General features: G+C 47.2%; 1 protein-coding gene across 1 annotated transcript in view; it reads right to left on the reverse strand.

Moving 5' to 3' along the window:
- Vps50 (vacuolar protein sorting 50) overlaps positions 1-14,387 on the reverse strand; it is a 68,353-nt gene extending 53,966 nt beyond the window's left edge. The window contains exons 1-7 of the mRNA XM_077697920.1: positions 14,245-14,387; positions 13,992-14,057; positions 12,243-12,356; position 11,447; positions 7,999-8,069; positions 5,454-5,578; positions 488-605 (exon numbers count right to left, since the gene is read on the reverse strand). Coding sequence (XP_077554046.1) covers positions 488-605; positions 5,454-5,578; positions 7,999-8,069; position 11,447; positions 12,243-12,356; positions 13,992-14,057; positions 14,245-14,286 — 537 coding nt within the window. The 5' untranslated portion in view covers positions 14,287-14,387. The remainder of the gene's footprint in view (positions 1-487; positions 606-5,453; positions 5,579-7,998; positions 8,070-11,446; positions 11,448-12,242; positions 12,357-13,991; positions 14,058-14,244) is intronic.
- Between the last annotated feature and the right edge of the window lie 593 nt (positions 14,388-14,980).

The following is a 14,980-nucleotide window of genomic DNA, read 5'->3' on the forward strand; positions in this document are numbered from 1 at the left end:
GGGGTGAGCGGAGGAGAGCGCAGCTGGCGCGGCGAGGAGAATGGGGGAGGGGCGGACAACGCCGACGACGACGACGACACCGGAGGGACAAGGCGAGTGAATCAGATGCTCTGCATCTAAAAAACCGCTTAAGAATCCAATTGTCATGCCCAGTCCAAGCCAAAAAGGAGGTCTTCCCATGCACCCCCATGATGACATGGCTTACAAGGTGCAGTTTTCTCTCTAGTATACTTACTAAGAAACTCTATGGCGCAAACTAGGCGTGGACAAAGGAGAGAAGATACGACCGATACAGGCTCCATGTATCTGCCGGATTGTCTTTCCTCCGTCCATGTCTAGTTTGCGCCACATTTTCTTCTTTCTGAACATTTCTTTTGGGTGTGTCGAACACACCTGACTATGTGGCGAAGGTTCTCGCTGTGAATTAGTGAGTCTCCCCGTAAATTAACGGAGCCAATCCCGCAACCCTCATGCCACTCCCCCTCACCAGGGCCTTGATGAGGTGCAGCGAGCGGAGGAGACCCAGCAGCTGCTGCCGCCTGCGGCAGGCCGCCAGCAGGCCCAAGCCAGACACGCTCAGCTCCCCCAGGCTGCACGCCAGGCTCCTGCGTCAAGAATTAAAGCTGTTATACTCAATGTGAAAGCTGTCGGAAGTGCAGAGCAGAATTCACCATAATGGGCTGTAGTGCCGTTATCCGCTCACTGCTGCCACCCAATGCAATTCAAATTTCCCGCCTCCGCAGTGCGTGCGCGCCCCCTGCCTAAAACTGCGCCAGCGGTAGTCTTGTTCTGTTTGTGCTTGCTTTTTCTCCTGCACGTGCCGGCCTTGCACTGCCACTTTTTTTCACCCACTATCGTAAAACCCAACCCAACTAGCATTCATAACTAAATGAACGTGGGCGCTGCCGGTTAACTAAGTATATTTTGCCTCAAATGTACCTGCAGTGTTCTTTGCGCTAAATAACGGGGAGATGTATGATCAAGCGCCAGCGGGTCACGAGTTTCAAACGCTTATGACTATATAAACCGCTTGGCTTTCGAAGCCTATGGGTTAAGCCGCGACGACAGAACGCCGTGTGGCTCTACTTGGGTCCAGCGAGCAAGCTGCGACGACAAGGCAAGCCCCTAAAGTGCTCCGCACTTAAACACCCAGGGTGGGGAAGGGGGGGCACACGCCAGTTCACTCTCGTTTGCTCACTGCCTGACTCACTCACAAGCACTCACTTGCTCACTCACACGCTTACTTCAGGGCTCTCCGGACTTGGCTTCACAATCTGTGAGCATCCTTAGACAGAAGAAGTGGGCCTATGCCACATGGCCATTTCAAAGGCTACCTTTGAACCATCCTATCGAGTGCCTATCAAGTGGTGCATTGACTACAGTGGCCGACCATTTTTTTCGGACTGAAAATTTGGACTTGCTGGATATTACAGCCTTTCCTGAGGGACTGCCAGTTGTTTCATAGGAGTAATGACTCACGAATTTTTCGGACGGCTTTTTAGATGCGACTGCATCTCATTCACTCGCCTTGTCCCTCCATACGGCGTTGTTGTTGTCCGTCCACACCCCTCCCCCATTCACCTCACCGCGCGAGCTGCACTCTCCGCCGCTCACCACCTCTCCTCTCCGATAGCAAACACTCTCTCGCGAGGGGCATTGGATTGGATTCGATTGGATTGGCTTGGCTGGGCTTAGATTGGATTAAAGTGGATTGTGTTGCGTAATAGCCGCGCCACGTTGCGTCATAGCCGCGGCAGGGGGTTCACAGCATGTTTCACGCGATGGGAGAATCAACCTAACGAAAACAACAACGGAACCCCCTATGCGTCGCATCTACACAGGGGTTCCCGTGAGGGGAGGTGGGAGTAATTTTTTTATTTGGATTATTTTTTGTTCCTCTCCAGGTCCGAAAAATCGGTCGGCTGCTGTATTTATTAGGGGCTCTTGAGCATAAGCATTCAACTGTCAACCTAAGATTGCCACGTTGCACAATCATCAGTCTAGAACTAGCGTAAGACCGATTACTCAATTAAGGGACGAGAAATTCGGAAGCAAAGGATGGGTTCAGACAGTGTAGCATAAGGAGCACTTGGAAGTCTACGGGAGTGGCCTGCAGTAGACGTAATAGATGATGGTGAAGATCCTTTATCAGCTCCTTGTCCCTGACTCTCTTTAAATCAGAACATCCCAGCTGCCCCCTGGGTGCATTTCGATGAACACGCTACCTCTCCTCACTGACCATGTAAGCAAGCACCGTCATCCCCCAAGCAATCTTGACATGAAAGGGGCTGCAGACCATTCTCATGAAACGTTCTCTCTTTTGCTGAACAAAGCCACCCCAAAAAAGCTTCCGCTCTGTCTCCTCTTTTGATAACGCCATACACAGGGTTCGTACGGGCTTCAAAAGCAAAAATTCAAGGGTTTTGAAGGACCAGAAAACACATTTTCAAGGTCCCCATCTTATGTTTTATCTGGGATTATTTATAACTTTTTCAAAAAAATGAAAAACTTTGTTATTGCTGAATACCTGAGAACATTAATGCACATTTAGATAGGCGCTACGGGTTCATGAATGCTCCCCCAGCTTTATTTTTTATTTCATAGCTTGTATTCAGAGGTTTTTCTTTTTTCTTTGTGTTTTGCTGAGGCTGTTTGATTTCAAAACTTATGTTGCCTGCATCTCCTGCTTTGTCAGCCAGAGTATCAACTGAAATTAACTCAGCAAGTGTTGCTGCAAGGCAGGATGAACTATGTACACGACCACCATTTGCACAAAAAAGCAAACGCACATGGAGCATATGAGGTACAGCAAACATGCAACGCAAGGCCGTCCACAGACTAGATGGAACATGCAAGATAGAGGACAGAAGCTGGCTTTCACGGGATTGTATCATGACATGAATTCTATTGAGGAGTGCTGCTCGCTATGTTGCCTCGTAATAATGAGAATCCACAACTCGTAATTTCACGCAATAAACTGAAACGTGATTGTTAGAATGTTTCTTTACATTTTTAACGCCTAAAATTCATGACAAACACTTTAAATTCTTGTGAAAAGATAGAGCCATTGGTTCTCTCCAGAAAAATCAAGGGTTTTCAAGGACCCTTAAAAAATTCGAGGACTTTCCAGGCCTTGAAATTTACACTTCTAAATTCAAGGGTTTTCAAGGTTTTCAAGGACCTGTGTGAACCCTGATACAAAATTGCAAGGTGTTTAAAAACGACTCTCTGGAACGCCACTAAGGCACAGTCGTGAACAAAGCAGGCCATGCCGGATACAGTTTGTGAATACACTCTGGAGTGCGCAAAACCTTGCTCTGCCAACGTCAAGAAGGCATGAACAATGGCATTTAGAACTGTGCAGTGCTCAACAAGCTGAAAGTCCACACCATTGCCCCCTTTTCGGACAATCTACCTACATGAGGTGGCATTGTGACTACAAACAATCACTGGTTCCCAGTTACTCAAGGAGATTATGAGCTCGCTCTCCCAGCTAGTTCGGAAGGCCCCGATTGATCACCATAGTTGCATTCAGTATTGTGAATCTATCATTTATAATCTCTGATGTTGCGAATTGCTGGGGTGGATCCAGACATGCGCAGTTAAAGGGACCCTGAAAGAGGTTGTGCCGATACATGGCTGTTCGCATTTTCAGATAAATCAACCTTCTCGTAATCACGCCCTTCAAGAATTTTGTTAAGCGAGGAGTATTAGTGGAATTATTGCAAATCAAAACAGCACATTTTAATTCGCGGCATGTTTCTGCCTCATTTCGCCTTTCTCCTCGCCCCGTGCCAGTGCTCTGCTCGGATATTGCCCATAATGCCTTGCTTCTTGCTGGTTGGCAACAACACCTCGGCCCGTCTGCCTGTACGCATAAGTTCTCGATTAAGTTCCCGCTTACGAATAAGGCGCAAATAAGTCGAAGTCGGCCATGGTAAATAAGCCGGTTGCCGGGAAACCCGGCGGAAACGCTACCTTAAGCAAGCGTTTGTATCAGTTTCGGGCAAACGACTTATTACCTGGACAGCGCTAAAGCCGTAATTGAGAACTTATTCCTGCACTTATCGCGTTCGGGCAAACGGGCCCTGGTTGCGTGTGTCTGCTACTGCGACGCAAGCATCGTCGCACGCATAGTACTGCATCGCAAGCATCGCTTTGGGACGGGGCCGTTTGACTTTCTGCACTCCATTTGCGCCATTTTTTCAGTTTTTATCACTCCACCTATGAATCCCTCATTCCACTCGCAGCTGAGGAAAGCTGACAGAAGGAATGGGGTGGCGTTTTTAGCTTCCACACCCTGCTGAAAGATCGCAGGAAAAGAGAACGACCCTGTCAGAGTCACCGTGTGGACACGGCAACATGTGCTGGTATGTACAGTGGAACCTCGATGATACCGTTCTGCGCGATACAAATTTCGGGATGATATGAATTTCTGAGAAGTCCTGGCAGAATTGTAATGTTTGCAATGGGAAAAATTTCAGCTGTTACGAACGGACCTGCACAGCCCAGCAGATGATACGAACGAGCCGGCGAGGTGCCCGACTGCCAAGCGACCAAGCGACAATGACGTATGGGCTCTCTCTCTACCCTTTGATGCTCTTTCTACAGGAACGGCCGGGCTGTTGTAACCGATATTACGAGCGGTCCGGAAGAGTAGTGTGAGTTTTAGGGCCGCACCTGCCCCTTTGTTCGACCCTGCATTGCACAAAACAACTATTCTACTCTCACTTTTTCCCTTGATGGCCTGGAGGCCCTTTTCTCTCTATATGTTCATCATTTTGTACGTGCCCAGTGCTGCCAATCACGATATCTGGCAAGCTTGGTTGCCGGCCGCAGCCTTATATCCCCCCTCCCCCCCCCTCCCCCGAGCCTACCTTGTGTCTTGTTGAAGTGGATGGGAGTAAACTAAGTTTACTCTATATACAGACATGCCACTTTTGCACAATACACACATCAGTGTTTCTTCCTCTGAAAGTATAATTGGCTTTTTCTAATATAAGGAAGAAGTTCAAAACTGAACAAATCATACCAATGGCTTGATGTGCAAGGCTGACAACAGGAAAAAATTGCCCCGCCCCCCCCACCACCAAAAAAAAAAGAAAAGCTGCTTGTACAGCAAAAGTTTAAAATACAAGATGGCTGGTATATAGGCCAAGAGAGAATGAGACGTTCCAGTGTGGTGTGTTGATTGATTGATTGATTGATTGTAGGGTTTAACGCGCCGACGCAACGCAGGCAGTGAGGCACGCTATAGTGGAGGGCTCCGAATTAATTTTGACCCCCTGGGGATCTTCAATATGCGCCGAAACCTCGTAGTACACACGGGCGTTTTTGCTTTTCGCCTCCATCAGAAAAGCGGCCGCCGCGGCCGGGAATCGAACCCGGGACCTCGTCCAGTGTGGCGAGTACCCCCGCCCCCTCTGTGCCCGGAGTACCGGTACTGGTACTACCTGCGTCCCCGGATGCAGACGGAGCAGGCCTCATCCAAGCTGTCCTGCAGCTCGGTGACCCGCTGGAGCTCCAGGGTGTACCACGACTGGTTCTGCAAGATCAGGTCCGACACCCGCTTGGACACCTGCACCAGGGACAGCGAAGTGAGGAGGGTGGCAAGAAACACCCTCTCGTCCACGACTGCTCACCACAGCTAGGACAACCTGCTCTTTGAGTCAAGGAAGCGCCAGAGGCAACGTGCAACCCTTGCTTATTTTCATGTCTAACTGAAGGGGGCACACGGGTCTTTCATCAAAAACTTTATTTTTACAATTGTGATGATGAAAATTGGGAGGACATGTGTAGTTTTTCATTCTGATTGTAGGTATAAAATTTGTTTTTGTGTAAAATGACTACACTCAAATTTATTCGGATTTTATATTTGATTCTTTGGCAGCCTTCGTAAAAGAACCGCTGGAGGGATGCAGCTGAACAAGGTACCAGTGAACCGTGCACAAATCAAGAAGTGCAACAAGACCAACATCATTTTATCAGGATTGTAGCAGAAGTTACAACCGTTTGAAGTTTCAGCCTGGAAGGCAAAACCAGTTTTTCTGGTTCAAACCAGTTTTTTGGGTTTTCTGACTGAAACTGCACCAGTGGTAGTCCTGTTTTTTTTGGGGGGCTTGCTTTTCCTCCCACACGTGCCGGCGCTGCGCTGCCACTTTTTTTCGCTTGCTATCGTAAAAACCAATCCAACAAGCGTGCCGAACTAAATGAACGTTGGCAATGCTAGCTAATTACATATATTTGGCCTCAAATGTATCTACAATTTTCGTTGCGCTAAACAAAGGGGAAATGTATGAGAAGCACCAGCGGTTCACATGTTTCGAACGCTTATGACTATATAAACTGCTTGGCTTTCGAAGCATCCTGGTTATGCCACGACGACAGCCGTTACGACGGAATGCCGTGGGGCCCTAACTGGGTCCCGCGAGCGAGCTACGACGACAATGCGAGGCCCTAAAGTGCTCTGCACTTTAAAAAAAATAACCTTGACATAGAGCATTCTACCATGATCATTCTGCACCTTTTCAATTATCCTCCATGACAGTGGTTCTCAGCCATGACTGCCCCGGGGACCCCTTTTGTGCTTGCGAAAGTGATGGGGGACCCCACGATGGAGCATATGTTGTTTGGTGTCATAATGTCAAACAATTTCTACTTGCAGCTTACGTAGCCCACACACTTATTCGATGCCCGCCTTTCATGGTTGACGCTAATGACGATGAGCACCATGTTAAACAATCTGGTCTTGAATTTAAAATTCCTCTAAACACCTATATATTGCCTCTTCTGTGTGTGCTTTTTTCCTTCTCATAGCTGGCTTGTCGTGCAAAAAGCAGTTGTTAAAATAGGTGCTACGCGGAGAAACTAAACATACATGTAATGCGACAAAGCTACATTTTTTGCATTGCAAGAAAGGGCTGGCAAAATCGAGAAAAGCTTTGAGTAAAAGCTTTGAGGTAGGCTTCGCGGACCCCTCAAATGCTCTCGCGGACCCCCAGGGGTACGCGGACCCCCATTTGAGAATCACTGCTCCATGACATGAACAAAACAAACTTGCCACTATCGAACAACAAAAAAAATCTGAATAGGCTCATGACCAAATGGTGGCACCTGGGTGCCATTCTGGAAGCCGATTGACTGACTGTGGTGTTTAACACGCCAAAGCTACACTTGGGCTATGAGGTGTGCCGCACTGGAGGGCTCTGGATTAACTCAGACCACCTGAGGATACATAACGCCATTCCAGAAGCTGGAATATTTGTTGGGTTGGGACACGACGCATGGGAAGGTAATTTTCATCGCCCCTAAAGTCATTTGTGCCACATTTATGCGAGCCTTTTGTGTCTCCTGCTTTGTATGCCACGTGGCAAAGCTAACTTTTTGCAGCACCACCGATGTTTCATAAAAAAAAGGGGTAGAGTGTTTTGCAAGGGCCCTTGCTAACAGCCAGAGATGCTTTTATGGACCCAATGGGTCCACAATCGTCCATTTCTGTAGGTATGATTTGCGAAACTCAAATTTTCGTTAGACCAGCCAAGTTAAAATTTCCATGCCTGGTGCACGCCCCCACATTTTTTGGGAATATGTGATACTAACAGAAAGATTAAAATCTTCAGGGTTTACCATGTCGAAGCTTACCCCTGGGCTACAAGGCACATGTGTGTAGTATTGGATGGTTCTGGGTTATTTTTTTTACCCCTAGGGGGTCTTTTAACGTGCACTGAAATCTCCACACATGGGGCCTTTTCACTTTTTGCCTACATCTGAAAAGCAGCCACTATCTTTGGGCTCTGCAGCTCAATGCCTTAGCCACTCAGCCACCATCGCAGGTAAATATCTGCTACTATTATTAATGTCGCGTTACAAAACACAGCATAATTCCACAGGTGCAGCTATGTTGGTAGCAACACGCCTATCCAGCAAGCTTCTTCGGTGAACCCATAAACTGTGCACTGACAAGCCCCCAACAATGGGGAATCGCATTATTGCACTGACCACGGCCAGCTGCCTCTTCAGCACCTTGCGAACGAGCTCGATTGCAGGCAGGTCCAGCTCTCGGGCAGTTTCTGTAAAGCACAGCCAACAAGAGCGCCAGTTCAGCACTAGTTTCAGCGCTCACTCAGGGGAGGATCCAAGTTTTTTCTGAGGAGGGGGTCAGCTTCTATCAATGATGATGATGATGATGATGATGATGATAAGGAGGAGGAGGAGGATAGTAACCTTTGTTTACGACAATTTCGTAAAGCCAAAAGACAAGAAATAGGGAAAAAAATCATTTGCTAGACCTTTCCTAGATGTCTTCTAGACATCTTCCTAACTATATGTCGTCTTGGGGGTATAAATTCAAAAATTAAGGAGGGAGGGGGGGGGGGGGGGGGGGGGGTCAGGAAATCCGACACCCCCTCTGGATCCGCCAATGCACTCGCTCAGATACAAAAAGCACTGGAAACCGAGTTGTTGGTCCCAGTTTCAGCACAAACACAATAACTGGGCTTCTAAAGGGTACTGATCAAAGAACACACAGTAAAACATGGTGAAAATGATGGCAGTGAAAAAAGCCACGCAAGAGCACTGGCTAAAAACTGGCCTCAATTTTTTGCAGCAGGCAATAAATAGAAAAAATACTTGTGACGTTTCACTTGATGGTATGAAACCGAAGAACAAAACAAAAAATTAAAAACTTGACTACAATAAATGGTGGAGTGCCGACGACCACAGCAATAGAAGTTAAAGGCACTGAACCTACCCAATCTAAATCACCTCATCTGTCAAGAAATTCAATCTCATTTGCAGGCAGGGCCACAGAAGGGGCGCTGGCGCAGCAATCGCCGTTCTTAGCAATACCAAAGGCTTCACGGATGTCATGCGTGCGTGTGTCTCGTTACCATTTCAATACCAGGGAGGGCAAAGGGTGCTTCCATACCTTTTCAGGCCACAAATGGCACAGGCGTGCGCCTCCTAGTTTTCTTCAGAGGAAAGACACACAAAGAGGCATGCTACTTCGATGTGATCGCGTCTGAGAAGGGCACTGGCAGAACCACTTTGGTCGGTTTCCTGCAGACCTCTTTTGAAGCTGATAATAGATGACCACTTTTTTGATCGAAATCCTCGCGTTGTCTTGGACTACCTAGCGGAACTACCTGGGAGAACCTTGAGCACATTGTCGGTCGACGAAAAGAACCTCTACCTCTCCCTTCCACACGACCTACTGACCGAAGCTGTCCGCGATGCCACGGACGCCTTTGGAAGCAACAGGTTCCAGAACAAATTCAGGATCCCCACAGGCAAGTTCTTGGAGGAGTTCAAACTTTTACCTACCGTCCGCAGTGGTTGCCTACAAAGAGAAGTGGTATATCTAGAGGGAAGGGGTGTGCACTGATCTTCTCTGGAACCAATATCCAGTGACCGGTACTGCTGGCTGTATGATGATGATGATGATTGCTAGTGGTATCCCCTTTGTAGTGGGGTGATGATGTGCCACCTCACCAAAAAAAAAAAAGAAAAACTAATACACCTATGTTTTATACTCTTCATTTAATACTAGTGCTGCTCCTAGGGCAGGCAGAAAATACTTTTTAGGCACAAAGTATTTACTTTTTCTATTACAGGTGGTAGCTGTACTGGGCAATATTCCCCTCTCTGTTTTTCACCCACAAGCATTCTAATCTTCTTTTCGTCGCCTCAACAGCCCTGAAGTTAACTCCCTCAGTGCTACCCTTAAATCCTAGGGCTTCTGGAAGCTGAATATTTCCCTGATGTACATTTGGATAGATACACTCGCATTCTAACCTTCCAGTATGTGATAGGCAGCTGCAGGCTTCCCTGCAAGACACAGAAGTGGTGAAGGTATTCCAGTACGTAGATGACAGTTTAAGCTCAAAGAGGGAACCGTGTCACAGCAGGTAGAGGACACTGTCAGTGTGTTTGCCACGACACTCAAAGTGTTCCAGCTAATGAAAGAGGTCCCTACCAGCCAGCAACTGCAGTTTCTGGATGTCAAGTCGACGTTTTTTGAAGAACACGTGCATTGGTCTACTGGGTATGTGCCCCAAAGTCCCAAAAAGGCCTTCACCCATTTCCTTCGGCGCACTCGAAGCTTTTCAAGCCAGGCATTGTCACTGCAGCACTTTGGAACAAAGTTGTGCTGTCATGCCCTCATGAAATGGGCCCGAGTTTTCATTCTCAGGTTTGCAGCACTGTGTTTAATGCAGGTTTCATGTGTTTCAAACACAAGTTTGGGTCTTCACCAACGATGGATGCCTACTTCTGTCGGTTCTTTGTCAATGATCTTCATGAAGTCTTTTTTTTTTTTTTTTTTTTAGGAACGTAAGCACTAGGAGACTACTAACTTTCTGTCGCCGAGCTTGCTAAGATACCCCCTTTGATTATATTTCCCAGCGACTGCCTGCCAGCTAGACAACACCTGACGGGCTGGTAAAAAGAGGCTCCAAATGTGCCTGATACCCAGTGTCATCTGGTTTGTGTACACTAAAGCATACTCATTGACTGAGCGGGTTTCACGCAACCAGTTCAAAGTCAGCTTTAGTACAGAAAGCACCCAAAAAACAAGCATGAGAAGTTAAGATTGCCACTACGCTCCCCCCTCTGTAATGAGCCCGCTGACTGTCAATCAAAGAAGTCAAAAGGACTTTTCCCTTAGTTCGTTCAGATGCTGCTCACTAGTTCCCCCTAATTTTTTTTTTTATGCTATGTATCTCACCAAATAAGACGAATGGCAGGTTACTGCCAACAGAATTCTAGTTTTTTTTTCTCACAGTCATGTACAGAATTGTGTACATAGCATCGCAGAGGTCAGGAGCATCATGTAGCACTGAACATTTCCACATGCGTATATATTTGTGTGATATGCATTGTTTCTATATCTTCTTAGGGCCGCAAGTCTTGGAGATTATGCGGAAAAAGAGATGAAAAAGCTCACCCGCTGAAGCCGTCGCGTGCGTCGATATTTGTTTGTTTACGGTCGTAGTAATCTTACTTGTTCCCGGATGGCCCTAAAATCTTCACTGTCAGATGGAGGATACAAAATTAGGCTAAACTAGTGGAAACTTTCAGTTTCGGCTATTCTTTTTGTAAAAACCGCGAGATTGAAATGTACACATTTGTGTACATAGCACCTGAAAGGGTTAACCCTTTCAGTGACTATGAAGATAAAATATGAGTTTCATTCATTAAAAAGACTGCCTTGTCCTGATAACAATAATAACAATTTTATTGTAAACTTCAAAGAAAGAATCGAGATAATAAAAAAAATAGGTGAGCCAAGGGCAACCCCCAGCAGCTTTCCAGTGATTTCTCTATGACTTCACAGCATTTTGTTTGTGCAACAGGCCACTATTAACCAACGAGAAACATGGCTGGGTGGTTGCGGCAGGTCCTTTAGTTCCATTTGATCATAACACTTGAGTGCTAAGATGGAGTTAACTCTGACTGCCATATTTTTAGTGCTGGCTCATACTGCATCACTGCGATGCGAAATTTAGAAGTGTTTCAGTATTTCTTTTATTTGCCGTATTTTCGCGCGTATAACCCGCACCGAAAATGCGAAAATCTCAGTGGCAAACTAGGGGTGCGGATAATAAGCGGGGTTTTTCCTTTAGTGCAGCTTCACAGCAATGCGCGTTGTGCCGTGAAGCCCCTACGCAGTAAGACTAAGTCTTCCATGGCAGCACAAAACATACAAGGACAAGGGAAAAAAAACACAAAAACAAGGACGAGCACACTATAATTAAATTTTACTAGTGAACTGTAACTTTCGTGTCACAGTCAGTGTATTCTACTTTCTAAATACATATATGCTTTTTCTGTCAACATAGTATGTAATGTGTTGCTCGAGCAGTAGCTTTGGTGCAGCCTTTCCTGTATCAAATGTGCAGGCAATACGCGAGGATTTTTTTTTTCTTTTGCGGCGGGCTGAAAGTGGGGTGGGGATTATATGCAGGGTTATATGCGTCAAAATACGGTATTTGTTTATTTTTTTTGCTAAAGAAACCTCTTTTGTGGCTGGAATGAAGCTGAGTGACAGCTGAAAATATTTTTATTCTGTCATCATGGCCCCCTCTCTGTCATCATGGCCTGTTCTCTCGACCATCGAAAAGACCGCCGTTGCAGGCCTTTCACACAAGATTCAGCAGGCCGAAACTCCCACCCTGGGCTCAGCAATGTGGGTTGTTGGCCAAGTTGGTGCTGAAGCCTCAAGAACACTAGACGAGTGTGCTTACCTTGAGCTCGTGGTCGCTGGCGTCAAAGGTTCCCTCGGCCGAGCAGTAAATGGCCTCGATGCACGACAGCACCTCTTCCTCCTCATTCGGGTCCGCTGGCAGCTCCCCACTCGGCTGCAAAACACGCACATGCACACACACAGAGCTTACGAGATGACCCGAGCCCCATACACACAAACTCGACGGGAGGGGGTTGAGCCGGCCGACAAGTTCATGAAGAAGGGCTTGCGTTCGGGCTAGTTGGTATTCCATAACGTTCATCTTAAGCGCTTGTCCTTGTCTACTGCGTCCCCGTTTTTTTCTGCGCTTAAGATGAACGACAAGTTCAGCTTACCGCAACCCTCCCGCGTGTGAGGTCTTGTATACACGGACTTGATAAGGGAGAAGTGTGACAAGAAAAACAGGTTTTTTCGACTCGATCCATCCCATAACTCGAGTAAAAAAAAAAACTGTTTTTCTCGGCTTGACCCATTCATGGGTCGAGTTGAAAGGCCATCGAGGTAAGTCCGTTAACCCTGCAGGCAAGGGGCGAGTTGACTGACTCATCGAATGTATCGGTGGGTCGTGGGAAGCTGAATAGCCCTTTTTCCGTGAACCTTGATTCTTTGGACGGGGTTCATACAAACAATGGGAGGAGCCGAGGTAAGCTGAACCTGTCAGTCTCAACCCTCCCTCGTCGAGTCCATGTATCCTTGGATTATTATATGAACTCCATCCAAAGAATCAAGGTGAGAGGCAAGCATCTGCAGACTGGAGGAGTCAACATAAGGGGACCTATACAAATTGTCATGGCCCGCTGACTCGGCCCAAAACGAGCAAGCCAACCCACCCACTGCCTGCGGGTCAAGCAGACTCACCCCAAACGCATCCAACTAAACTGGTTCGCTGACACGTGAGGGAGTTGGGTCGATAAAAACTGGTTTATTGCAACTCAACCCGCCCTCCTCATCAACTTCATGTATATGCACTCCGACTGAGTCAAAGTAGCGCTGCCTGGGGCGACTACAGCTGGAATCAGCCAATCAGCACAAAGGAGGCACCAGCGTAGATTAACGAGGAACATTTTCCTTCTAGTTCCTAGATTGTCTGCTTCCATGAGAAGAAGGTGCACGACATCCCTGTTGGCTGCTTTCCTCAGGAACACCTACGCACACCTTCTTAGCTCCAACAAGGCTACACGGAGTTGGTGAAACGGGGTATGGTTGGTGATCGGCATTACGGTCTGCCCCCATTTATGAGTGATGCGACAAGGATTGGCTGATTAACATAAACTGCTACCTTTACTCACGCATGCCGAACTAGTGCACAACTATTACGGCGAATGATGGCGGGGGGAGTCGAATTAGAGGTTCGCTGCGAAGACAAAACACCTGATCTCAAAACTCGAGATCTGTCCTGGCGGTCAGTATACAAGACAAGTTATTCACTGGACAAGCTGCATTTTTTAGGGACATACATCTTTAGTAAACAAAGTGCGTGTGTTTCTTTGTTTTTCCAGAGTTTAGTCTCTAACGCCATGGAGCAAAAAGTGATGCCTTAGGGCAGCCTCACGCAGCATGCAGCCAATTTCACGCAGCAAAACGCCCCGCTCTGGCCGCAGCGCGTAGGACGCGTATTCTCAATAAGCAACCCCTCGCCAGCGGAGCAGGAACTGAATCTTGCGTTCGATCGATTCAGATCGCTTCCCCCCTCTAAACATCGACGACAGCGGGCTGTCACTGAAGACCAGAATCCGAAAACAGAACCCACCTTAAGTCTGGCAATCGTCGCCTGGGCCTCGGTGTTCGCCCCACCAGCGCCGTCCTGCACCGACCCCTGCAAAGAGGAGTTGTCAGATGGCTCTAACCATCATGCAGGAGGGGAGGCAAAAACTCGGTTGAAACTAGCGCTGCGCTACAAGCAGCTGATGTTAGCGGATTTCCGCGGAAAGTGATGCAAGACTACGAATGCAGAGTACGAGCTAGGGCGTGCGATTCCGCGATGCCGCCGCCCGACAGCTCACCTGTCTGCCGACCAGAGATCGGAGCTTTTTTGTGATATCCATTTGCGCTCAACTCAGCTTCCTGCGTAGATATCCGAAATCATGATGCGGAAATATCTACAACGTTCAAAACCACCTCACAGCAGACGCAGCAGACCGTATTTTCGGTATTTTCGATGAACTCGATATCAGGGTTACCAACCCTTTTTTGGGATATCCCCAAGCAATGGTTAGAAAATCATAATGTCTTGCTGCCCACTTCTGCTCACCGTAATACTGACTTCACTCATAACATTTAGCATACATTGATAAAAAAACAATTTAAAATAAATAGTAAATAAAACACGACAGAAAAGCTACAAAGGAACGTCTGCATCGTTTCATTGAAATATTTTCTCGCTGCTGCAAGAAACACGCATCTGTAAGAAATTGCTGAGAAGAAAAAAAAGTGCACGTAAGGCTGCCTTTCATGCATGAGCGAATTGAGGGTCAGAGGTAAAGTGGGGATTCAGAAACAACAAGGCAAAAGATTTGCGACCTAATCACAGCTACACGGCTACACAGAGGTGCTTCCGAGTATTGCAGAGAAGCAATCTGCGCAGGTGCAGGATTGTTGCGAAACTATTGAGGCGTCAGCACCCCTCTACAGTACAGCCAGTTTAAAACAAGGAGCTAAAAAACTTTAATGCGCTCATAGTTCGAGCATTACCCTAGCCATATCAACAAAACTATTTATTTAAGAAATTCCAGTTACTAT

The sequence above is a fragment of the Haemaphysalis longicornis genome, unplaced genomic scaffold, assembly GCF_048455015.1.
Source record: "Haemaphysalis longicornis isolate Haplotype H1 unplaced genomic scaffold, Haemaphysalis longicornis Haplotype H1 scaffold_2, whole genome shotgun sequence".
In the NCBI taxonomy this organism is placed as follows: Eukaryota; Metazoa; Arthropoda; class Arachnida; order Ixodida; family Ixodidae; genus Haemaphysalis; species Haemaphysalis longicornis.